General features: G+C 33.8%; 1 protein-coding gene across 2 annotated transcripts; it reads left to right on the top strand.

Annotated features, from left to right (window-relative positions):
- The first annotated feature begins 180 nt into the window (after positions 1–180).
- Positions 181–27,965, top strand: LOC120624182 (NADPH--cytochrome P450 reductase). Of its 2 annotated transcripts, XM_039890554.1 has the most exons (12): positions 181–609; positions 11,873–12,059; positions 12,464–12,610; positions 13,877–14,001; positions 14,379–14,573; positions 14,658–14,785; positions 15,325–15,566; positions 15,991–16,188; positions 16,370–16,533; positions 22,918–23,092; positions 23,465–23,622; positions 26,227–27,965. In XM_039890554.1, exons 1-12 carry the CDS (start codon positions 425–427, stop codon positions 26,369–26,371), a joined length of 2,049 nt encoding a protein of 682 aa, XP_039746488.1. In that variant the 5' UTR covers positions 181–424; the 3' UTR covers positions 26,372–27,965. The 2 variants fall into 2 exon arrangements, with proteins under 2 accessions (XP_039746488.1, XP_039746489.1); XM_039890555.1 differs by lacking the exons at positions 181–609; positions 11,873–12,059; positions 12,464–12,610 and adding an exon at positions 13,353–13,641.

The raw sequence follows: 27,965 nt of genomic DNA, 5'->3' as shown, positions 1-27,965 counted from the left end.
ATCGATTTTTTTTCCCAAGTACCATTATCAATATATACGAGTAGGTAAAATAAGTTAAGGTAACATTTTTGTCTTTTTTACAACACCAAACCAAATAATATCGATATGTCACAAATAAAAAATGACGATTTGTCAAATATACAATATCGATACAACGACATTTTTTCTACAAGCCTAGACTGAGCTACCTGTACGTCGCAGACGCAAGACGTGTATGTGTTAATTTAACTAAACACAAGTAACCAGTTTAATTTTGGTAGTGTTACTTGAAAGTTGTGTACTCAAAGTGGTTCAAAAGTAAATTTGTGTTCGTATTATTTAGTTACTGAATTGTAAAAGTGCAAGTGGCCTTGTAGTTTTTATCAAACAAGTGGATTTATCATTTAAGTCGTTCGATAGCAGTCTACAGGACAATCATAGCAAAATGTCGGATAATACTCAGGATATAATAAAGGAAGCCGCGGCTGCTGCAGCCGTTGGCACTTCACTATTTAGTACTTTCGACATAGTCATGCTTGTCATCTTATTTGGTGCAGCTGTATGGTGGCTATACAGTTCAAGGAAGGAAAGTAAAAAGGACGACTTATTGCTCAGTAATTATGCCATCCAGTAAGTATGTTGTCATACAATTTTACGTTGCGAAAGTAACTACATATATGCAGTTAAAAAACATGAGAATAATTTTATGATTAACCTTTACAGTCGAACAGATAGGCTTTAGACTATTGTTGAGTTTAGCGCTGATGGCTTTAACGCGTACATAAAAAAATATGCAAATTTTACGTGTAATCAAATCTGTGTGCAAAGATACACACACACACACACTTGATACTGTACTATAAGAACGTCATACTTACCTAATTTTTGTACAAGAAAGAGTGAACATTACAATTTATTTTATATAAATTGTAAATATTATATACCTAAGATATTAGATTGCTGAGTAAATAACTCAAAGGTGGTACTTATTAATACCAACATCCTCACTTAAAAGACAAGGATTTTTTGCTTAAACCCTGTACATCAGGGTTATAGGGCATCCACATTTCACATTCCTAAGTAGGAAAATGTGTTTGTTTGCCATTCCTTCACATCCTAACTAAAAAAACCAATCAACTTTACTTTTTGCATCCAGATAGGGAATGAATTGAAATTAATGTAGGCCTTTATTATGTCCTTTAAACCATCAAATTTGCAAGGGAAATTTTAGGTTAGGTTAGGTTCAATCACCTTTACTTCACTTCTCCTCTGAACAGAAAAATAATTATCTTAGGGAAATACATGGTTCCCTACATCACATAGCAACTTAATACCGCAGTGTTCACTGTGCACCAGGGAGGTTGTCAAACAGTACATCTTATATTAACATAGAAACATCATGTCTGTCTATCACCAAACAGAAAGAGTGTGCAGCTCAGCTTATGCAATGCATTATGTCAACATACAATATACAATGCTGATGCAGCATCGGACCTAAGTAAAATGTTAGAGCAAGCAAAAATATGGTTAATTTAGAATAGAAAACTTTATTGTAACAAAACACAAAAGAACTCTTTTTGCAACTCAGGGAAAATGTTATTTTATTATTTTACTAGCTTTTGCCCGCAGGTTTGTCTGCATTTGATTTTGTTAAAAATGTATGATGTTTATAAAAATACAGTTGCAAATAATGTATTATTTTAAAACAAATTTAATTTTAAAAAAGTTCATAGGGAGCCAACTTTAAAAGATCACCTATTATTTGCTTCTTATTTAGAACTGTTTATGAGTAATAAATAACAATCCAAACATACATTTTTATCTAGCTCTAATAATATATGCAGCAACCGCCAAGATACTTGACTCTCAAATGTAGACTTTTTTAGTATATTGTCCAATTTACACAATATCTATTAATTATAGCCTATGTGTAACCCAAATGTATAAACTATATTACTGTAAAATTTTAACAAGATCTTTTCAGTAGTTTTTGCATGAAAGAGTAACAAACATCCATCTATTCATCCATCCTCACAGCTTTGCATTTATAATATTAGTAGGGCAACATGAATAACATGAATGTTTTTCAGTGTATGGAATACTGAATAATTCATGTTCATCACACGAATATTTTCCAGTTTTGGGAACCCATAGCCTTTATCAGAAAGCAGGGTCACTGCATACTGTGCCAATCAGCCATCAATTAATTATTATTTTTTGAGATGAAAACTATTTTTTATTTCTTGCTTTTTGCGTATCTGAGGTGTCAGCAGTATAAATGTACCAAATTGCATTCAAATCCGTTTAGTTTTTGCATGATGCCCGCATAAACCAACAGACATGCAGACAAACAGGCAGAAATTCCAAAAGTAGCATTTTTACATTTTATTGCTTATTTCTAATGTGTCCCATGTATCCATAAATCTGTTTGCAAATATCTTTAAGTTGCAGACATAGCTAGACTACGATTTTATTATATGTATATAGATGTATAGATAGACGAAAAAATTACAAAATTGTAAAGAATTTCATAAATACATACAATGTTGCAATTAGTATCAAGATTGGAGGATCCAACGAAAGTTTGGAGCTCTATGGACAAGAGTAGCAACAGAAAGATAAATGGTGTCATGGTGTATGAGGCTAATGCCAGAAAGTCTTTAATAGATTATCTAAAGGTATATTTGACTAGAAAGCTAATACCATGTACAGATTACAGAGTACAGATATTATTTTATATAGTTAGTAAAGTTAAGTTACTATTTGTCTTTTATAAAGTCTTTAATTAAAAAACTTTTATTAACAATATGAGTTAATAAAGTTGATATGCTAGATATTTAATTAAATTGTTTAACATTTTCACAAATGTGAAAATAGTCCTTATTTTACAGGAAATAATTTAAATATTTGACTCACTACACATGTTTATTACCAAGTTGTGTTGGGAGTTTCCAGGTAGGTATTTTGTGTACTGCCTACTTTACATGATGCAGTAAATTTTCTAGAATCTCAAGTTACCTCTTACGAAAATTTTAAGTAAAATAATCGTAGTTATTTATTAATAATAAAAAAAACGTGTGTGTACTTATGTACACGCATTAGAAGTTATACTTCTTTGGCGTAACAATATATTTTTTTTTTCAAAAGGTTCAAAAGGTCCAAGCGATTATCAACAAGCTGCACTCAAAGAAAGCACCCGGTCCCGACAACATCACCAATAAAGCATTAAAATGCCTCCCCCACAACTATTGTACCTACTGGTACTAATATTCAACGCCCTTCTGGCAGGATGCTCTTTCCCCAAGGAGTGGAAAGAGGCAATAGTTATAGGTATACGCAAACCTGGCAAACCCGCCAATCTCCCTACCAGCTACCGCCCGATCAGTCTACTCAACTCCTTAGCAAAGGTTTATGAGAGAATTATACTAGCCCGACTCAAAGCCATCGTAGAAGCAAAAAAGCTTCTCAATTCGGCTTTCGAGCCAAACACTCTAGCATCCACCAAGTGCACCGCCTGACGGAGCACTTATCCAGAGGTCTCTTTGAAAAAAGATACCCGCTGCTCACAGGAGCAGTATTCTTCGACGTAGCCAAAGCTTTCGACAAAGTTTGGCATGCGGGCTTAATATATAAGATTTTTTTAAATTGAATGAATGAAATCACCAGAATGAAAGTGTACACTGTCAAACCTTATAACTAACTTCAGAGCGTCGGTTTTTTGTGGCGATGTGCGCGTGCATCGTAAAATAATACTTTCATAATTTATCCCTAACGCGCCAAAAGAAGTATAACTTCAAAACTTGAGACATTACTGTTCAACAAGGAAAGGTTTTACCTTTTTTTGAACACAAGAATGAGAAATAGAGCTCATCTCATAAAGCGTCATGTTAAGTTTGTATTCCTTTAAGTACAATAGTAATAAATTAGTTGTATCAATGATTTCAAGCTTTTAAAATTATTCCCAAGAAACTACTGAAAATTCTGACATATTGGTATTTTTGATGAAGCTAGTAGTTTATGTTCTTAGAATTGCTTTTAAAGATTATTTTACATTCTAATTACATAACCACCATCTTATCTATTGTTGCTGTGTTTCTTATAACATTATCTTTGCAAATTATTTAGGTAGCTACAGACTGGCGTTTATAGTTATTTTAATACTGATATATTATTGATAGGATTATTACTATAAACGAATTTTTAAAGCATCCGTTCATCCCATATCCTGCAGTCCTAAAATGACCATCTTTAGTTATCCCTCTCTTTTCTTTCTTCTACTGGACGGGTTTCTGCGTATCACACTTTTGGTCTGTTTTACGTACGCATACCTGTCTTATTAGCCCATTTATTTATAACTAGCTAACCCGCGCAACTTCATCTGCACCGAATCGGTTATTAAAGGTTTTAATATCTTAAAAAAACCTTAAAACGAATTGAAGCGCTACCAACCAGGTCCAGTTTTATTTCCAAACTAAGTTATTCGCGGCCGGGCGGCCCTCTGCATTTTTCTTGCTTTTTGCGTTTTTATACCCGTCGCAACGGTAAGCGATAGGTTCAATTATGAATAATTTAAAATGGAATTTGCAGGTATATAATCAAAATTAATATTTGTAAAACTATTTATTTGGATAAGGATTAATATCATAATAGTAATGTCAACATCTTACGATTACACTCGTGTTTTGAAAGAAATATTATAAAAAAAGCAGTTATTGTGACTTAACCATAACAGTTAGATATCATACATTAATTTTCAAATTTATAATATCAGTAGGATGGTACGCAAGCATTCGATCGTTGTACCATAATATGTCTTGCGACTTGCTAGTATCTGTGAATAGTTATGTCCTTTATCTCCGACAACATTTATCAGATCTTCATTAAAATAGGCAATACATCCCTGTTAGTATACACTTTCAAATAAAATAAGAATTATTAAAATCGGTTCAAACTTAACGGAGTAGGTACGTAGAACGTACGGTAGTACGTAGACGTAAAATTGATAAAAAATTTCATCCCGTTTCCCGAAGGACACTTATTGTTTAGCGGGATAAAAACTATCCTTTATGTTGACCCGGAATACCAGCTACTACTATACCAAATTTTATTTAAATCCATTCTGTAGTTTCACGTGATGCCCGGGCAGACAGACAGACAAAAATTAAATAAAAACATGTTTTGGACTCAGTATCGATTTTAAAGCATCCACCGATCAAAATTTTCAAAATATATTAAATGTACTTCAAGTTACAGTTTTATTATAAGTATAGACTAGCGTTCCTAAGTGACTTCGTCCGCGTATGAGTCAATCTTAAATAATAACAATATGTTGTCAAGGACTGTTTTTTAAAATTCGGTACCGAACAGATCTTCGGCAATGTTACGTTACGACACCAGAGCATCCTCAGAAGATGTTGAATTTACAGGAAGGTACTTAACTTAGGAGTTCCAACCCGATATAAATAACATAGACTATTTCTGAATAGATTGACATGTCGAACATATAAAAAAAACCGTTTAATAAAATTAATATTACTCAAAATATTATGACGTGGTCGCGGTTCCATATCTATCTTGTATTATCTTTTTATCCATTCGTCCAAATTATATGTAGTAAAAGGAAAAAATCTTTAGTTTTAAATATTTGGAGACGATAAGTGTACTTATTTTGATAAAAACTTATAGTTTCTGATAATATGACCAAGAAACATTACCTAACGATTTTAATATTTTTTGTAATATAAAAACTACATTTTGTTACTTCAATATAAAAGATATATATATGTATGCGGTCGGGGTCTTTTTGTAGGTAAAAATTTTCTAAATCGCTTCAGTAGATCCAGATGTTACCCCCCCAGAGGAAGGTGTTACAAGCTTACAAACTTTACCTCTTTATAATATTGAATATCTTCACAAAATTTGGGCATAATTAAACTAATAGTACAATATTTCCTGCAAAAGAAGAATTGTCAAAATCGGTCAGTTCGTGCACTACGAAGAATCTACGGAATGGCTGTAAGTGCTATTCAGTATACTTATACATCAAGGTTAACATTTAATACGGTCCCAAAAATAATGGGGTCTTGCGGGATAAGGGATGAAAGATTCAGACGATTTATACTATAACTGTGTCATATCTCAACCGATTTTAATAATATCGTGCAGAAATATGGTGAAGATCTATATACAGATCTGGATATCAATAGAGACAGAGAACAGAACTCCTCAGCAGAAAGCAACCCACTAGCTTAAAGCTTCATGTTGCTTTATAATATGTACACACATGAAACATTCTATATGAAGACGCTATCGCCAAACTTTATAAATAAATTCTTGATTCTAATGCAAAAGCATTAGAATCTATCACCGGTTAGTTACATTTTATTACCCATTTTTTTCACCACTGACATTGACATTCCTCCTACCAAGACCTACAACGTTCAGGAATCGGGAATCCTCAACAACTGATGTCGCATCGATATAATTTCTTAGATCCTAACTGATTATTAGTACTGTTTATTACAATTTCTTTGAATATTTAATTTCATTCCAAACTACACAGAATATGAATTTAATAAACGTTTTATAATTTAATATCATAAATATATATTAATAAAGTTACACAAATACTTCAGAATAGTAGGATTTGGAATAGTGAGAAGAGACGGAAATTAAATTGGTCTAGGGACATCACCGGGTAGCAAATCATACAAGGATGTAGTATATTTGGCACAATTGAAAAATTTATGCGACTTATCTGTTACTCTAATTTTATTTAAAAATACCAGGGAACATACATGGCTCAGTCGCAAACTACATAAAGCTTATGTAGACCGCTTGTTTAATTGCTTAAACTTAAACAACCATTGGTTTGTAGGGAATATTGGACTGCATACGTCTATAATGCTTTCGTATCCATAGTTTGGTGAAAGACAATCTAAGATATCATTTTCTGACCATAAAGGTTTTAGTCAAAAGAAGAATGTCTCTTAAAAATTTAGAGATATAAGTCATGGAACCTGATTGGACTGCTTCTTTAGCCCAAAGATCAGTTTTCTCATTTCCAACTATTCCTCTATGTCCTGGAATCATTTAATAAATTCCATTTTAAATCACTTAATAATTTCCAAGGCCTGGGTTAATTCCCCCAACTGGAAAATGTTTGTGTGATGCACTTGAATGTTTTTCAGTGTCTCGGTGTTAATTTGTATTTTATAAGTATTTATGTATTTTATTCATAAAAATATTCATCACTCATTAGTACCCATAACATACATTTACTTTGGAGCTAGACGGCAATGTGATTTATTATTTATTTTATTTATACACTAATAAATTTCATAGACAAAGCTGTGTGTGTTGTGATTGGTTTTTCCTGCTTTTACGCAGCAACGTGGGCCATTTAATCAAGTATAAGTGTAAGGAACAGTACACAAAGCTGCGAGTATGTTTTTATTACTTTCTTTTAGTTAGAAGTTAATTTATTTATTAAATTGTTACTATAACATTTTGTTAGCTTAGCTAATTACATAATTACTTAAGAAAGAAGGTCCCTTAAGTAGGGACTTAATAAACGGTATCATCTAAATGGATCTCAGTCCTAGAAGGTAGAAGACCTAAGTTGCGAGTCATTTTTTTTACAAGTTTTGTTACCATCTCATTTCGTTTTGCAGTTATATTATTATACAGGTACACTGATCCATTAACTACAAATGTAACTTTTTTATCCTGTTCATTTATGTGAGATTATTTATGCAGTTGGTAGATCTAGAAAACTTGACCCAGATTACAATATATTGGTGCTATTCCTTGATTTATACACTAAAAAGAATACAAATTATTGTATTCTAAATTTGAAGAATTTCTACGTATGCTGACTTACTGACTGACCAATCATAAAAACTCTAAGAATTCAGTCAGTCAGTGAGTGACAAAATTAAGAAATATCAAGTAGTTATAATTCTTGTGAGTAGTGTTTGTACAGTGCCTGCTTGGTTATTGAAAATGCAGGCTTTAAGTTTTATCTACAACGACGTTATAGGGGCCTGAACTTCTTCGAGAAAATGACGGTACGGCGTGTACCCCGATAATGTGATGTTTGTTTCAACAGGATGCGATAATGATTACGTTCACTGAAATTGTTTTAGGCCTTTATCAATATTAAAAAGAAGTAAGATTTATTGGTATGTCTGTTTATAAAACGTCTGAAAGTACTGAATCGATTTTACAGAAAAAGTTATAAAAAATATCTTCAATCAAAATTTTTATATTTGTGTAGTATTTTGTATATGTTGTTGTTGCATATTGTTTCTTGCCATTCAGTATATTCATGATTCTAATCTATATCAATAAAAGCAATATAATACACGTGTCACTTATCACTTATTATCATAAAAGTATTTTATTAAAATAACATTTAATGTTCACTTAGTTACTACGGTTTCGGTCTTATGCAATTCAAAATACAAATATTTTGCTGTTCCCCGCGACTTCAACCGAATTTCTAATAAGTAATTTTTATCCATATAATCTTTCATCCACTTTTCTACGACCCATTACGTCGCCTAACCACGCTGCGCTGTTCGATTGCGCTAGGCGTTTTTTTAGTAATTTTTATTCTTGCGCGACTCCTAAGGTACAGGTAAACATAGCGTAAAGTCTACATATTTTGAACATTACATCAATTACATTGCAAAATAAATCAAATTAAAATCATAAGTCAAAAAATTTAAATTAAATAAAGCAGCATCAATATTGACGTGTAAAAAAAAATTAAAATAAAAATCCAAATATCAAAATATTTTATTCTTGTATTCCTTTGCTTTATACATGTATTTATATGCAGTCACCAGTGCTTCCAGAATGGGTTATCAAGTTTCCTTGCAAGTGTTTGCAGAATAAGGTGCAATTTGTGATGTGTCCCTGAGCTAATTTATTATTCAAACTTATTTCATTTCACAAAACTAGAAAATAAAATATACATTTTCTCAAGTATAAATGGTTTATTTTGCTGTTTTGCCACTTTATGACAGTTTCGTAGGCTGCTCTCTAGGTTTTGGTGGTAACAGGCTTCCGGTGTAGCATTATTTCCGGTAGAGTCAAATCTACTATTGCTCTATTTAACCACAAAGCTAAAATATTAACTTGACAGCATCGTTTGCTGCATACGCTCTATTTTAAAAATACAATAAAGGGAATAGTTTCGTATTTAAAATATGAATCATTATGATAATAGTTTGATCATTTATCGCAATAATTAAGGATGTCAGAAATATATTTCCATTGAAGAAAATGCGTACTATTCTTTATCCACATAAAAACTCTTTGTTGGTATTAAAAAATGAATCTTTACGACTAAGTTAAAATGCTCTAACTTCATAAATAGAACTTACAGTGAGGTGCAAACTTAACTTAATCAAGATATCATAAATAAAACACAAGTACGGTACTGTTAAAAAACGCGTTTCTTACACCTTAGATTATGAGCTATTATATACAGTAGCGATGTAATAAGGTCCATATAAGTAAGAGTTAGTGAAAAATAGTTTTTATAAAATTACTAGCTGTTGCTCGCGTTCTATCTTCGTCAACGTTTATTACGTTTTCAACTAATTGTATGCCAAACATCAAGTTGATTGGTTGCTTAGTTGGGTCGTAAAGGAAGGACAAACAAACACACATTTTCGCATTTTAATATTAGTTCGCAATCTGTTTTCGCATCACTGGCTTGGCGGAAAAAATCCTTTCCATTTACCAAATAGTGCAATCAATTTTACATCAAACATTGTTGTTAAAAGGACAAGGAATTTACAGGACTCAAGGACACAAAAATGTATGTAATGAGCAAAATAAGCCCCTCAAACTTTCCACTACGTGGTCGGAAACTAGTAAAGAAAACTTGTATTTTAAAGTTTCGTTTTAAAAACTGCGCTACGCGCGCTCTTTTATACAAGGTCATATATTACGTAAATATACGTACTTACTTCACTCTTTCGTGGAATCTTCAGTTGAACTTAATACTGTTGAGCACACCAGTTTGGTTAGGTTGTTAACCTAAGTAAAGTGTTTTATTTAGTGTTTGAGACTTTGAAAATGAAGCATATTATGTACCTATCAACATACATTTTTATGCTAAAGCTGTAGTCAGTTTATCGAACCCGCATACCTTAACTATTGTAATTATCTACTAACTAGTCCTGCCTTTTTACTTTCATAATAGGAATGGTTATAGGTAGGTATGTTTCCCATGTTGTAATTTCGTCGATAATAAACAAGAATTGAAAACAAATAGTTAATTTTCCAGGATCAACATACCTCTTATAATTTTTGTCAACTGATAAATAAGTACAGTAAATCAAGAGATCCTGACAGGCATGAGTCACTTATGTTGCTGCAATAATATAATGTTTATCAAAGGTTATCAAGTTATCGAGTATACTCAACACGAGAATTGTAGAAATTATTAATATTAAAGTAATAATAGAATCGGTTATAGCCTAGTGGGTAGGACTTCGTCAATTTTGTGGGGGGCGAGTTCGAATCCCACCATGCACCTCTAATTTTTCTAAGTTAAAACGTTTAAAGCAATTAAAATATCACTTGCTTAGACGGTTTAGGAAGACATCTTGTGGAAACCTACATGGCTAAGGCTTTTCATTTTTCTCTTGTTGTGTGGAGTTAACCAACCCGCACTGGGCAGCGTGGTGGACAACGGCCTTAACCTCTTCTCATTGGAGGAGACCCGTGCCGTAGTGGGGGGGTTCATATGATGATGATGATGATGAAAGAAATTATATAAATAACTACTAGTCCTACTAATGAACAAACTAGCAAGAACGGCTGAACGGATTTAGATGAAATTTGAAATAGCCTTGAAGGCAAGAGTGAATAGCTTGTACGTGACAGGAAACACCGATGTCGAAATAGCGTTCAAACCTTAGCGGTACCTATCAGAAACGTAGATGAAAAGCTCTTCGTATGCGTTGACTGAATGCCAACCATATAAGGATGCCAACGTTCACGGCGTCTCGCGCTCGTGCCGCAGGAACAAGATTATGAAGTTCCTGAGCACACTCGTCAAAGTATACCCTATAATGCCTACATTATGTCGGCGCTGTAAGCTGAGTAGTTTCGCCTGAGTAAGGGATTCGTTGCCGATGACTCTTCTGGCGCGACTAGCCACAGAGTCTTAAAGCCCCAGTCTGGTACTTGACAGAGCCATCCCACAGGTGACTATAGTATACAATGGTGGTTCAGGTTTGAGCCTGCTAGAGTGTTAGTGCTGTCCTGGTGTGAAATATGACTTAACCTCATTAAGGATTACAAGTGTTTAAGCAGCAGTTTTGGCGTTATACTTGATACTTTTCCCATAGTTGAGATTGGATGAGATGTTGATACCCAAGAGGTCAATATGGTCGTTTACAGGCACAGATCCACCCTAGAAAGGAGGAGCGAAGTTGAAAAGACTCTTGCACTGAATAAACACGCTTGGTAACGTTGAACTCAACCAATTTGGCGACACCCCAGTCGGTTACCCTATAAAGGTTTACGCTTTACCATGGTCTCCCTTTCAAGCTCGCTTTTGAACTGGACATATACCTCTTCGTCACAGTGCATTAGAATACCCAAAGATATCGGGGATGTGCTGCAGAAAAGGTCTAGAGAAGAGAACGGATTCCTGACCGGCATTACACCAGCATTATGTAGACTAGTGCAGGTATACCATCTGGGCCGCTGGCTTTACTTACATCGAGCTTGTAAAGAGTTTTCAGGGCCTCTTGCTGGTGTATGCGAACCTCAGGCATTATAGAATCGCAAGAAGGAAGGATGGGATGTTTAGAATCGATAGTAAGTATAATACCTATGTAAAATTGATTTCATTTGTAATTTTTAGGCCAGCAGGATCCATACAAGTAACTGAAAATTCATTTATCAAAAAATTACAATCATCGGGAAGAAGCCTCGTAGTATTTTATGGCTCCCAAACTGGAACCGGAGAGGAATTTGCAGGGCGCTTAGCAAAAGAGGGAATACGATACAAAATGAAAGGCATGGTTGCCGATCCTGAAGAATGTGATATGGTTGGTTTTTATATTTCTAGTCATTGACCTCTAATATTACCACAGGCTATCTTTAGGGCTGTCCTTAAACAAAAGACGTCATATTAAGTTGTAAAGTTGTAAGACGTCAAAGACGTCAAAAGGAGTCATATTTAACATACAGAGGACTCGGGGACTAATATGTTACACTGTTTTAAGCCAAGAATAGAGGTGGATTCTAATAATTTAAATAATAGTTCCTTAAACTTGTGCGCTTGAAGTTGTAAAACATTAGTTTTATAACTTCACCAAAATAGCGGCAATCAATTGGAGTCAAAAATAAAGCAACCACAAGCCTGTTCGGTGATAATAATAGAGGTCGTAGCCTGGAATAGTATTAAGTAGTAGTTGTTAATGTTTCATAATATTATTTAAAAATATTTTAGGAAGAGCTTACTAAACTTAAGGATATACCAAATTCACTAGCTGTATTCTGCTTAGCCACATACGGAGAAGGGGATCCAACGGATAATGCTATGGACTTTATCGAATGGTTAAAAAATGAACCTGATTTAACGGGATTAAATTACGCTGTAAGTTTATTTTCCATTTTCAGAACGTATAATGGTACCAATTTATTTTACACGGATCTCTAAATTAAACTAAATTTATGGTCTCAAACAGCGCTATCCTTTCCCACTAAGAACACAGTGAAAAGGGTGGTACTACTTTAAGACCTGGCAATTAAGTGTAGTTTAGAGTTTTGTATACAACAGAAAGAACACCAATATCGTATGCTAACGATCGTAAACTTAAGTATGTACTCTCGAATTAACGTTTGGCAAAAAACAACTTTAAAACATGAACACTCGATACTCAATATAGTTTAGTAGTTACCTACCTATTTATGACAGCTAATGGTAATCTACTTTGAGTAGGTAATTAAAATTAAAATCAAGGTTCAAAGATCCGAGCCTTATATAATGCCTAGATTTTTATACGAGATTTTAAAATGTCACGAGTTTGATTATTTGTTTTATTATCTTTGCAAGCAATATTTTTAATGATTTAATAAACATGGACACAACAGCGAGGCTAACTAGCTTATTTGTACAAAACTATCTAAATAGTATTCAAAAAACAAAGTAATACAATAATAATATGGTCAATGGATTAAAAAATGTCAACAATTTTTATTTTATGCTTTTTGGAAGAAATATGTTTGTAACATGGCAATACCATAGCAATTATCATGCAACAATCTGTGGTATACAATGTCTATGGTTTCTAAAACTGCTGTAATCTTTGATGTTTGACTTTTGCGAGAAATAGAAAAATGCCAGAATCAGTCGAAGTATTAAAAAAGGAACCAAATTAATATCGCAAATCGCTAGTACCTAAAAGTAGTCATAAAGCAAACAAAATATGATTAATACATTGAAATAGAAATATACCTAGTTATGTAACTAGTAGTAGCATATCTTAGTGCGCTCTTATTTATTAAAAAAATAAGATGATTTTAACTTTAGTAAAAAGTGTTTCCATTCGTATTTTTCCGCATTATGTCACTTCTAATATTTATAGAAAACACATTTTATCGCCACTACTTAAGTTAAGATACATGGTACGAAAAGTCTCTCGGTAATTGAATTTCTTTTTCTAACCTCTGTTGCAGGTCTTGCTTTTAACGTTAAAATTAATAAGTAAAGGAATAAGTAAATATTTATAATGAAGTAAATGTTGAAATCAACTAACTAAAATGTTTATTCTGAATTTTTGTACTGTAGATTTTTGTAATTCCTTTGTCTAATACTTGATGGTTAATTCATTAGACATTTTTTAAATTAAACTTTTTTTAGGTGTTTGGACTTGGAAATAAAACTTATGAGCATTACAATGCAGTGGCTATTTATGTGGATAAACGCATGGAAGAGCTCGGAGCCACAAGAGTATATGAGCTGGGATTGGGAGATGATGATGCTAAGTATGTGTGAAACTAGTGTCAATTATATTTTTTACATAATGGCATTATATGGCAAATACATAAAATCCTAAGTATTTAAATTTCCATTTGTATATTGGTTTGAATAGTTACCTATATTATAACATATTATATTTGTATGAAATAAACAAATGTGAAAGTTTTAAAATTGTAGTTGTATAACAATTTATTAATATATCTATTGTGTAATACTTTTAGAATATTATGCAACAAGCATATAATTATTTTATTATCATCAAAACTGTTCTATCCATATTAACTGTATTATAACTATTCTGATGAACCTTTTGTTAGTTACATTTTGTACATGAGCCACGGTTGCCAACTTACCATATCTGTAAGATAGTTCATTATTTCAGCATTGAAGATGATTTTATAACCTGGAAAGATAAGTTTTGGCCGTCAGTATGCGAAAAATATAATATTGAGAGCACTGGAGAAGAAGAACTGACAAGGCAGTTCCGATTAGTAAGTCATGCCCCTGAGGAGTTTAAACCAAATGAGATATTCACCGGAGAGATTGCTAGGCTACATTCTTTGCAGAACCAACGCCCGTAAGGAAATTATTTACACTCTCTGGTTTTATTACAGTCTACTAAGTGTTTCAAATCAATGTTTATATGAAATAAATTTTTCAGACCATTTGATGCTAAGAATCCATTCCTTGCACAAATAGTAGTAAATAGAGAACTACACAAAGGTGGTGATAGATCATGTCTGCATGTGGAGTTAAATATTTCAGACTCCAATATGAGATATGAAGCAGGTAAGCTTTTAGTTATACAAAATATTATAACAAATATAACTTAATTACAGCCCTTCCATTTAAGATGTATCACTAAGCATTGTGTTAATTAAAACCAATTTGGTGTATGTATTTAATATAACTGCTTTATCAGGTTAGCCTGCTACCATTTTAGACTGCATCATCACTCACCACTAGGTTAAACAAGGGCTAAATTGTGAAAAAAAACAATAATGAAAAATTATCATACTGAATGTGAATACTACTGTGTAACACTTTTTAACATCTTCAATAGCCTATATCAGTCCACTGCTGGATCACTATGCCTGGCAGATAGGTTGGTGATTGCAGTAGATGGTACAGTATGCTACTAGTAGTAGCATACTGTACCATCTACTGCAATCATGCAATCATGCTATTACTAGTAGCATACTGTATGCTGCAGCCTTGCTGTTCTCTGTTATGTTTCCTAAGTTCCTCATACAGCACCCTCTGGAATATGAGAGATGGTGACAACTGTATTCTAATCTGCCGTTTGTATAGTAAGTTTTAATTTGCAGGTGATCATGTGGCTGTGTATCCAATAAATAATAGTAATTTAGTTGACCGCCTTGGTCAGTTAACGGGAGCAGATCTGGATGAAGTATTTTCCCTCATTAACACAGACCAGGAAAGCACAAAGAAACATCCATTTCCTTGTCCCACATCCTACAGGACTGCATTATCTCATTATGTAGAAATCACAGCTATGCCCAGAACCCACATTTTAAGAGAACTTGTTGAATATTGTTCAGATGAAGAGGTTGGTGTCTTTTATTTTTAAATTATGTTTCTTTGATAAATGTCTGTCTTGCTTGTTTTGGCTAAACTTTAATATTGGTGGTTATACTATTATCCGAACAGTGGACCTCCTTATTTTTGAAACTTCGTTTAATGTAGATAATGCATGGTTAAACTTGTACCATTAATATCTGACTATATGTCGGATTACAAGGCAGTATGTCTTGTGAGTGTCTTAGGCAGTACTCTATAATCTATAATTGTTTGCTTTTTTGGACATTGCATGAATAAAAATCACTGACTATGACATTAGCTCACTAATGAAAATAACTAGCTAGTATCAAAACCAATCATTCCCAATTTGTAAGTGAAATCGTATTTTTCACTTTCACTTTAGTAAATTATTTATTGTTGATGATGATATTAATTTTTTTTTTATATTTTAGGATAAAAAGAAACTGCTGCTTATGGCCACAAATTCCCAGGAAGGCAAAGCATTATATCAGTCATTTGTTGTTGATGCGTGTAGGAACATTGTACATATTTTGGAAGATATTAAATCATGTAAACCACAATTGGACCACCTTTGTGAGCTGTTGCCTCGACTTCAACCGAGATACTATTCAATTTCATCTAGTCCTAAGGTAATTATTTATGAGATAAATAGTTGAACAGAACAAAGTGTGCAATTTTATAAGTATCAGAAATTTGGCACATGCTACTCTATCACAAGATTCACACATAAAGTTATAGTACAATCTGTTATCCTTGTTTCACATAAAAGTATATATACTCTATGAGTTTTGGTTATTCTGTTTGTTTTAGTTATACCCTGAGACAATCCACGTAACAGCTGTAGTTGTGAAGTACAAAACTCCAACGGGTCGCATTAACAAAGGAGTCACCACCACTTGGCTTGCAGAGAACATACCGGAACCTGACAAACCTTTCCCACGAGTGCCTGTTTACATTAGAAAATCTCAGTTCAGGTGAGTTCCTTACAAATTTTCAGCAAAGCAACACACTGTCCAACATTCTCAGTTGTAGGGTAGTACAGGGAAAATATTTAAATTTTTTGTATCTGTTCCTGGTTCTTTTTTCCCTAGCGAATTATCGCCAGAAGTGGATTGGAACCATATCGCAATCTGAATGTTTTATAAGTTATTGTTATTTATTGTTATTATCTTATCGTTATTTCAAATAAAATTTATTTCTTTGTATTATAATAACTGGGTTCGTTAACATGAATCATAAACACTTTATAACATTGCACTTGTATCCAATATTATAACTTAAAAGGTGGTGTGACTGATTGACGAAGCACCAGAATGGTAACTTGTGCCAAATGCCAAATTATCGATATGATTATATGTATAAAGGTTTCATTAAGTATATATGGACCGAGTTTCGTACCAACATCTCTATACTCCAAGAAATCGGCATTAAAAAACGTCTTTCGGCATTAGTGCACCAGGCTTTCGGCCAGCCGAGAAAAGTGGCGGTTGCTCGTGGGGCGGGTGACATCCGCCCTCAAAGACGCTTCATAATGACCACGACCACTCTGTCAAGAGTGAAACGACAAAGAAGAATATATGAAACATTTTTTATATCTGCTCCACTTAATTGTAAAACTTAAAGACAGAAAAGTCAATTAAGAAAAATAAGTTTAATTACCGTCTAAAGTAGTCTGGAAACATACTATTTTCTATTAGTGATTTAACAAGTCGTCATTCTTACGATATCAAAAGTTTGCAGCTGATTTCGGCATAGTCTTGTATTGACCTCACCAAACAATCAAGGATAAACCAATAATAATTAGGGTAAAAGGTTAACTGCTGATTGTTTTTGATAGGATTGACCTCCTAGTAGCTACAGTGCCAAATAGGGAGGAAGTCAAATTATTTTAAGTGTCTTATTGAGTCGCGAACGTCACTCTGTAGTAAACTATACTAATATTATATTGGTTGAACGCGCTAATCTCAGGAACTACTGGTTCGATTTGGAAAATAACTTTTTGTGTTAGTTAGTCTATTCATCGAGGAACGACACGCTACTACCAATAGGAGCGGAGTTTAATGAGAAATGTTGTAAAAACGGAAAAAATATTTTATTATATTTATTTATACTCCTTTTGATAGCTTCTTATGCGTGTGATGCGTAAACTGTTAACCCCTTTGTAACTATACATTTACGGCACGGTCTTATTGCTAGTTTCATTCGATTTAAAAAGTTGTAATTTTTCTTTCTTAAGGTTTTATGCCTTTTCTAAGAATGCCATGAATGATGTCATGAATGAGACTAAACTGAGTTAAATACCTTTTGCAGGCCGACTATAATAATATGCTATGCCTACTATTAAATTATAATATACCTACTACTATTACATGCGGAATAAAATAAAAGTAATTATATTTAACAGTGTACACTACTAGGAAGCTACTGGCTATCGTGTATTCTTAATGAGTATACGCGACTACAATTAACATTCTCGAATTACCATTTAAATTAATTTGCGATTCAAGAGTGCCCTAAACTTATTACATGTATAAATTGGACGTAATCAGTATAAAGTTGACGCAGCAATATTTATATAGTTTAACCGTTTACCGACGAATAGGTACCTTATTTTACTTTAATTTGTCCCCTTCAGCAGAGCTAGCACAGGCAGGAGACAAGAATTATATCTCCTGACAGGCGATATAATAACTATATCAACCTGCACGGAAACATGGAGTACGAGAAGTTTACCCCGTTCTTTACTACACATATATTATTTAGATATTATTTCCACTTGTGCGCCAATGCTCTGAGAGTTGAAAAAGCTGTGGGAGAAGATAAATTTTGATCCTTTCCATGCTACGCGTGCAGGACAGGCAAAGGTCATTGAGTATACAGCCTATTCAATGGTATAATTTAGGCTAGAGTAAATTTTTTTGGTTTCGAAACTCCGATTTATAAACAGAACAGTGTCTGTTATGCAAGTTTAGTATGTCTCGTTTGCACGTGCAAAGTATGCATACAGAAGGAAGAACTATTTATTGTGCCTTATAAGAAACCTTTAAAGCTTAAACTTTTGTGGTAGTCCATTGCACTTTTGTCACAAAACATTTAAAATAAACACCAAACGGCACTCTAAACTTGAGATTTTGAAAAAATAAGAGAGATATCATTTTATCACTGCTGACGCAAAGAGCTTAAAGGTCCATACGGTTTCTGATAGTAACCTCGTTCTTTCTCTATGCCATCACCGATCTATAGTTATATTTAATCGATGGTGGCCACCAACAAGGCCATTTTTCTCAAAAAAACAGTTTAATTGTATCAAGTTTAATAATACAATTAATTATAATTGTTATCTATAGCGACCCTGCTTTCTGAGTGCAAGGCTGTGGGTTCGATTTTCACAACTGGAAAATGTTTGTATAATGAACATATTTTTCGTGTCTGGGTTCTCATCTGTGTATTATAAGTATTCATGTAACAAGCTACGCCTACTTTGGGGCTAGCTGATGGCGATGTGTGTATTGTCTTAGTATTATTCATTTATTTATTTATATTAATATTACATATTATGGAAAAGTGTTCCTGTCTGTTTGTTCGTTACCTTTTTCGGCGTCTGTGTCGTTACCATCTCAATCACTGAACCGATCTCGATGAAATTTTGCTCATAATATATGTGCATCCTGGAATTGAACATAGGCCGTTTTTTATTCCGGAAAAGCACCAGGCTAACGTTTCCGAGGTATTTAAACAAATTGCCATTTTTTATGAGATAATGTGCATAGACATATTTTACTATCAATGTGTAGGAGATATTCTTACCCCCGAGGAAAGGAGAAAATTTTATCTTCTCTTGTAGCTTTATAAACTCGGCAAGCAATTGGCGCACGCGTGGGAAGATTATCCAAATAATTACAGGGGTCAACTTCTCATATTCCCTGTTGCTGTGCTTTGACAGGTGTTAAAAACCGAAAAAACGTGAGCCTATATGAGCCGCCTTGACGTGTCCGTCAACGGTTGACCAGACTAATGTCGGACATGTGAGCGAACGTGACTTGCAAATTCAAATTTGGTTTTGAAAATCCAGTTGCATGGCTAAGCAATTAAAGTTGATGGTGTTTATGAAAATATTTAAAGAAATTATAAATCAGTCTGAGATAACTCTATAGTAATCATCCGGAATCCTTTAAAAAAAAAGCTTAGCTACGCTGCCCGAAAAAAAAATTTAATACTTTGTATTATATTCGGTTGTAATTTCCTTCCAAAGAACGGAACCAGTGCCATGGTGCGCCAGTCTTCGCAAGAGCAAAGCAATTAGATCGTAATTTCTCGAAACAGCAGTTTTCCTTGTTTTAATTAATAAAGTATTTCAAAACAATAAATCTAACATTAGATTGTCTATATTACGCGCAATATGTTTTTTGACGCGCGTTAAGTTAATATTGGTAACTTGATGACCTTGCCCGATGATACTTGTGACGATAGTTGTTTGTAAAGTGGTACGTGTTAACCTAGTGATTATGGGTTAAACATAATTTCGTAGTAACTGTTATAAGGAAAAAACGGAAAACGGTGTGTTACTGTGCAGTGGCATACAGACACCCCGTGCACAGGGTATCTTCTTCTTCTTCTTCTTCTTCTGTTCCTGGGCCTTTTCCGCACTTGGTTGGTCTGGGACCGTCCGTTGTACGTATGGCCACTGATGCGGCTCCCCGCTGGATCACTCCAGCCAGCCGAGCTCGCTCCAAAAGCTTAGCAGGCCGCCGAGTGCTTCATGGAGTGTTGCTGAGGAGCCAAGGTGTGCTGCGCGTGGTTCTGCTACTCCGTTGCATTGGAGCATTACGTGTATCGGTGTTTCCTCTGTCTCCATGCATGCTCTGCAGAGAGGGCTGTCAGTTATACCTAAAATGGAAAGGTGTTTGTTTAGTGGGCAGTGCCCTGTTATCATACCTACAACTGTCCTTAGTTTAGATCGATTCAGTTGCAGTAATTTTGTTGTTTGTCGTGGGTTGAGAACTGGTACGGCCTCCTTCGTGTGTTTGCACTCTTTTGTTTTAGACCATAGCACCGAGTGTGATGCTTGCGTCTGTTTGTGGAGCCATGTTTTGTATTCAGTGAAGGGTATGGGTATAATGGGTTCTGGTCCAGCTACCCTTAGTGATGCAAAACACAGTGCACAGGGTATATACTAAACGGGTAAATCATTTGAAATGAAAAAAATCGCCAGTAAGAGTTAACAATACTTAATGGTAGGCATATTAAGAGTTATGAAATGCCTACACTTAAGTTTTATATCACTCGTACTGGAGAGTTTCTCAATTTTATACTATCTGCTCATTTAGTGCCTACCCACTTTTGCACGCAACTGCTGCTGCGATCACCAATCAGTCCGCCCAGCATAGTTATTTTGGGTAAACCCTCCCTTTGGGAAAGGCCTTTAGGCCTGTAAACATTCAGAACACCAGCAAAATGTAAAATCGAACCAAGCTAATTTAACATTTCATCGGTTTAAAACCTTTTTTGTACATCATTTTAACCGATGAAACTTCTGGAGAACTTCCGAAAAAAAAAGCAAACCTATATTTTGGTTGGTTTAAAACTCATAGTGTGTGCAACTGTGTCAAGGAAAAAAGGTAGGAGGCCAATTGCATGGCGGACGCGGTTTTCGGATTTTTCTTAAAATTTATTGTGAACTCGTTTTGAGGAGGACTGGTGTCGTTCTCATAGTGGTTGGCTGTTTGTACGGGTGAGTTCTTTTAAAATATTATAGAAGTTTTATAATTCAATTTTGAAGAACTTGCCTAAATAGGCGGCTAGCTGCTGTGGGAATGGCGCTGGTACTGCGGTATGTACAGGCCATGTGCGATGTTTCCCGTCCTGTTCGTCAGTCAATTTCTCCTCATGTTTTTTTATTTTAAGTTTTCCTTACTTCTATTAAACATATAGACACCTGACATTGCTGACGTTGGCTAATCTGTGTAAAGACAGATAAAAAAAAATTGTTTCAATCGCCTGAAACTTGACTTATTGATGGTACGTCATAAAACGTAAATTATGTTAACATTCCTGTTGTTTTTGATACCCCTTGGCTGATTTCTTGGCGAGAGTTATTTTTTTTTAAGTTATTTTTTTAGAGTTAAATTGGTGAAATTTGGCCCTTAAGTCCAGCCGTGGTCTATTATAGGCTTTGACGATGATGATGATGATGCTGATAAGGGAAATAATATGAATAGATAGATGGTCTTGTTTATTTTGCTCTTTTGTCTCAGTGTTAATTTTATTGTTTATACGCCTAAAGCGCATTTTTTAGACTTCTAAAAGAGTATCTTTTATAGGTAGATTGTTTTAGCTAAGTAATGGTATAATAATAGAGGTCGCCCGCGACTTAGACTGCAAATAATTTCTAAATGAGTTATAAAAATTCATCATCATCACATTAACGCGTTACCGACCCACTACACGGCACGGGCATGGGTTACCTACCACTATAAGAAGGTTTTAGGCCGTCATCCATCACGCTGGGGTGTGAATTGGTAGACTTCACACGCCCTTGAGAACATTATGAAGAGCTCTCGTGCATGAAGGTTTCCTCACGATATTTTGCTACACCTCTGAAGAAATTATATTTAAATTATTGCTTATAAAGTAAATAACTTGGAAAAGTTAGAGGTTGTATTCGAACTCGGCTCCTCAAAAGTGTAGCCAAAATCTTAACCACTGAGCTAAGTCGTACTAAAAGTAGCATAGTCCTATTGGGTTTGGACCATAGACCCACAACGCTGCTACAATGCGGGTTGGCGATCTTTAAAGATTATTATGTCATTCATTCATTCGTCATTTTAATGACAGTAACCGGAACCGATGCCTGAAAGTGCTCTACGTGGCACAGAGTTGGACAATGACAATATCTTATCTTGCGAATTTCTCAACAGTTTAGGTACCATTTACACATGATTAGGCCGAACCGTGAACCAAAAGCAGGGTCTCGCGATCCTTAATCAAACATCCTAACCTAACAATTTTTTTTCTCATAGACCATTTTTACCAATTAACTGTTTTCGGTTCTGCTAAATTTCTACAATAGTCCAAAAATTTTTCTTTGCTATCGCAACTACATAAAATGTCCACTAAAAATTGTAAACTCATTTTTATTTCACGCCAACGTAGACCCCTGTCAAGCATCCTCAGTCAACGCTACGTCAGGTTAGCGTGAAATAAAAATGGAGGTTCACAAGTAGTGTTAGGTAGCGCTTCCAATTTGGTATTGGCGGCAGGCATCACTGACTGGTGAACCACTTTAAGAATCATGACCTAGACCATGAATCATGACCTAGAGCAACCAGGCAGTTGCACCATAAAGGATGATATTGCAGATTACCGCTGCAGAGTCAAACTCCTATCCTGATGGTGGGCCCGGGTACGGGGCTTGCGCCTTTCCGCGGTTTCCTTCAGGAGCGGGCGTATGCGCGTGCGCAGGGCCGCCCCGTCGGTGACACCGTTCTGTACTTTGGCTGCAGACATCGCGACCAGGACTACATCTACCAAGAGGTAACTCCTGCAGCCCCTCAAAACATGGTTTATCGAAATATAGCAAAGTATACTGTCTGTTGAGTTTTTAATTTTTGTAAATAGCTGTGCCCTAAAACTAAGTTAACTAAATTTTCTAAAAGACTCGCCGGTTTTAGCAAGAGTTGCGATTGGTCCTAATCAGAAAAAAGTCACTGCGTACTCTACGCCTACATTATGATCTTTTTCCTGACGTGTTTAATTCGGTCCACCTGAAAACATTTAGCATTCTGTCCAGAATTAGTCAGAAAGTCCCAAAGATCATGTCAAAGGTCAAAAGAAATGTTTGTAAAACAAAGTTTTATTTAATATTAAATTAGTAGTAATTTGTTAAAGCATCGTTAATTATTTCAGGAACTAGAAGAGTTTGAGAGAAATGGTGACGTTACGTTAAATGTTGCCTTCTCACGTGATCAATCGCACAAAATATATGTAACGCATTTATTGGAGAAGAATCTAGACCAGATTTGGGACATAATTGGCAAGAGGAATGGACATTTCTATATATGCGGGTGAGTAATATAAATACATTAATAAAACCTCACATTAATAATTTATTAATTAATATACACATTCATTTAATTCATACGACATGGATAAGGAAACAATAAAATAATAAGGATATGTAAAACCGTATTACAAACACGTGTTTCAAACCTACATTTGAAGGTGACAGGTCGATATACGATATAACATTCCCGTTAAGGGCTCCAAAATCACTATATTCACGTCCACTGAAAGCATAGTCAAACAACCACTTTTTGCTAAATAAAAAAACTACATTGCATTACATACATGAGATTATTTAACTCGAGCTAAAATTAAAATCACGTAATCTTTGAACGTTACGACCTTACTTGTTATTTACAATAATTATATTATCTGCTTATAACAATAACCTTGATGGATGCATTACAGTATTTGATATTAATCATTATTATGACAAGCACAAAAAATTTATACGTAAATAATTGATGTGGTCACGGGTAGCAACATATTAACTTAGCAACAGTAATTTTATAGCAATGCATTTTTCTCTTTTAACTTGAGTAAATGCGTTGATTTATAGGGAAATCTTTCTCTTGATTTTATCTATTCTGTCTATAAAAGAAATAATGTATTTGCACATTATGTCCATTAGTTGATATTATATTTTGTTAATGAAGGGAACATTTACAAAATTTGTTCTATAAGAAAAACAATTTTGTTAATGAAGGGAACATTTACAAAATTTGTTCTATAAGAAAAACAAAAATATGAAATATTTATTCAATTTCATACTTGATACCTGAAACATATACAATAAAATAAGTTACTACAAATAACAAGACTCGAAATCGTAGATAAGGTATAAATACAGATTTTAATATACCATAGGACACATTATTAACCAGTTGGTATGATTCCAATTTTGAGAAAAAAAGGGAAGCTTGAGTGTACAGGATAATATATTCAATAATAAAGTCAATGGTCTCTTTTTCTGTGAAAATAAAAATTTCCTTTAAAACAGTATTTATATTTTGAATATTGTAAGCAGTGACGAACTTACAACTTTTATATTTTAATTTTACCTTTACAACCTATTATTACCTTGTTGTAGCCATTGCGTGAGTCACTGAATAGGCACTTACGCCAAAGTTTTTATAGTTAGTCGCTATGGCCTTGTGAAACTCATATGATTATTATGGACATACCCAGCCATGAAGACGCTGATAAATGCTTTATACATAAACATAGTTGCAAAAGGAAGTAATAAAATAAATAGTAAAGTATATATAGTTAATAATATGTTGTGTGCATTTTTATATACAAACTAACTTAACCCGGACGTTGCTTTGCAATAAAACCTTTTAACTATTCTATTTTATTAATATACATAATAGTGGCTAAGGTTAACTAAGGCTAGTAATTTTGTAAGACCGCTTTGCAAACTTCGAATTTAAGATTATGGTGTATAACGATATAAAAAAATAATTTGAGAATATAAAATCTAAGCCCTTTTGTTGAATGATTTCTGTTTCACTTTAAACCTTGACAATTTAATTTGACATTTAAACTGTACACAGAAATGAAATCATTGATTTGTGGATTAGTCGCTGCGCTAAAGGAATTAAGTTTGTGCTAAATTTTAAGAAAATAATTTACTAACTGTTTCCCGATGTCTTCTTCCACGTTAATGACGGTGTTTTCCAAATCCCGTGGAAACTGATCTTGGCATAAAAAGTATCCTGTTACTCTCCGTCCTTTTTAATTACTGTATACCAAAAATCCAGTTCATTGGTTGCTTAGTTAGGGCATGGGGGAATGACAAACAAGCTAACATACTTTCGTATTTATAATCTTACTAGCTGCTGCCCGCGTTCTTCAATCGCATTAATTACGGCTAGGGTATTACGTATCTCGCGACAGGCTTGTGACAGGCGTAAATCTTGCAATCACTGTACTTTTGTTTATATATTGTATGGAAAAGTGAATTTTGTACGATTCAAGTTTTATGTCAAGATACGTAATCACCCTGCGGTTTCTTACAAATCCCGCGTTTGTTTTCCTGGAATAAAAAGAAGCCTATGTAACTCCGTCCTTTCAACTAGCTTATGAATAGGTACTATTAGTTAGGGTGTATCTTGCAAAGGAGACATAAATAAATAAACAAACTCACTTTCACATTTATAATATTAGTATGGAAGTAAGGATAAGTCACCAGGTTTTGATGAGTCAGTGAGCAGAAACTTTCTAAAATATAGCGTCGGGTCACTTCTCGATGTTAGCTGATACTAAGTTTTAAGTTATGGGACCTTATTAATTAATAAATGAATAAGCGTGGCGTAACGTCGGAATAGTTATGCAGTGATGTGTCGTTTTTATCGCACTTTAACTGACAAGACCATTCAGATGTCAGAGCGTCAAACACTGCATGGCTCTTCCGATGTTCTGCCACGTATTTAATTTAATGAACAATTCAATTCAATTCAATTGAATGAGGTAGTCACACAAACATGCATACTTGACGTTTCAAAAGTGCTTATAAAGTAGGCCTACTTGAAATAAATGAATTTGAATTTGAACGATTTGTTTTGTCGACGTCATCTCCTTATGTTTAATTTGTTTGGTTTCAGAGACGCTAAAAATATGGCTGTAGACGTACGTAATATAGTTATTAAAGCTATCCAAGAGATAGGCGGCCGTACAGAAACAGAAGCAGCACAATTTCTGAAGAAATTGGAGTCCATGAAAAAATATTCAGCTGATGTTTGGAGTTAAGTAAATGCTAGATTTGTGATAGAGATCCTAGTAAAATTATACAAAGCAGATAAGTGATATTATATAAAACATGGATATAATATAATTTCTATAACTTGGGAGTGAACGTAGTTTGGTTGAAAGGATGTTTTGTATTCTAAAATGGTCCAGTAAGCAAGGACTTTCGCTAAGCAAATTAGATCCAAGATTAAAACTAAGGAAACACGTTTTATGACTGGAGTCTATGCCACGTATAAGACAGGTATTTTAAAGTATAGTAAATGTCGTAACCTAATCTTATTAAGCATTACATTTAAAATATTAAATCATTTTCAAAATAAAATAATATGTACGTATGACAAACAATATTCTCAGGAGTCGCGTATTCATTTCCACCTTGCTTTACAAATTCTATGAATGCAGTGTGAAATCGAATTATTATTGTTATGAAATAGCTCATATTACTTCTGGATATAATAAACAAACATATATTCCTAATATTAGTACAGATAATGATTCCAATATCTCAGGAGTTTTCTACTAAACTACGCCCAATTGTAGTACCCATTAAAGGGGTATCTCTAAATAATTTACATTCAGTGTGTATTCAGAATTTTTGTAACCAAAAAATAAAATAAACTTGACGTAATGATCGATTCAATTCCAAATACTTGGAATACATACATAATACATTTGAATTAAAAGAAATTATACTTAAAAATTTTAATTGTTTACGGGAACATTTAGCTTAACTTTTAACATAAATGTTGCCGACCAACATGATAGTGAGTTTTATTATTGCTCTGTAAATCTTATTGTTATAATGTTATTAAATTAAATACCTGATCAAATGCGAGTAAGGACGTCCTAACATGGTTTCCGTAGTTATTTATGCCACTAAAGAAAAGTTCTTTTACCAACCCCACTATCAGGGGTTATTGAAAATGAAGTTGTTTGAGTTTTCTCTAAATATATTTTAGACATAAATAATCATAGGATTTGGGTGACGAAAAATAACCATAAGGGTTCTCTGTTAACTATGGAAAATTAATTAAAAGTATATATTTATTTGTTAAATGTAAAGGGTTTTATAAACAACGCGTGAGTACTCTGTCATTTCAGTTTTCTGTAAGTAATCAATATTGTTTTTTGGTACCAATTCAGTACTTACTACCATCGATTAAAGCAGTATTATTTTAAAATGAGAGTTTTATATGACATGCCCCTATATAAGAATTTATATTCTGAAACAAGAACATCAACAATATTAGAATGAAAATGCTTTAAGCGATGTAAGTAAGTACCCTATTGTTTATAAAAAGTTTAAACTTGACAATTTTATACCATTTCACCCGAAGAACATTGTAAAAATAATAGCACCATTTATTTAATGGGGCTTAACCTTATATAAATAAGGATTATAATTCGGAAACTAAACGTCAACAATATTATAATAATACCGGTAGAAAGGCCCCTGGTCCTATTGTTGTATACATTTTGTTGTTGTTAATTATAAGACGCAATAATATATTATCGTAATGTAAGTGGATTGGGATATATAGGAAATAAGAATTATTTTTAAATTTATATGAACAAATAAAATTATTTCATTAAT

This window comes from Pararge aegeria, chromosome 6 (genome assembly GCF_905163445.1).
Source record: "Pararge aegeria chromosome 6, ilParAegt1.1, whole genome shotgun sequence".
Taxonomy (NCBI): domain Eukaryota; kingdom Metazoa; phylum Arthropoda; class Insecta; order Lepidoptera; family Nymphalidae; genus Pararge; species Pararge aegeria.
The sequence above is the reverse complement of the archived record's forward strand: the minus strand, read 5'-3'. Positions and strand labels throughout refer to the sequence as shown.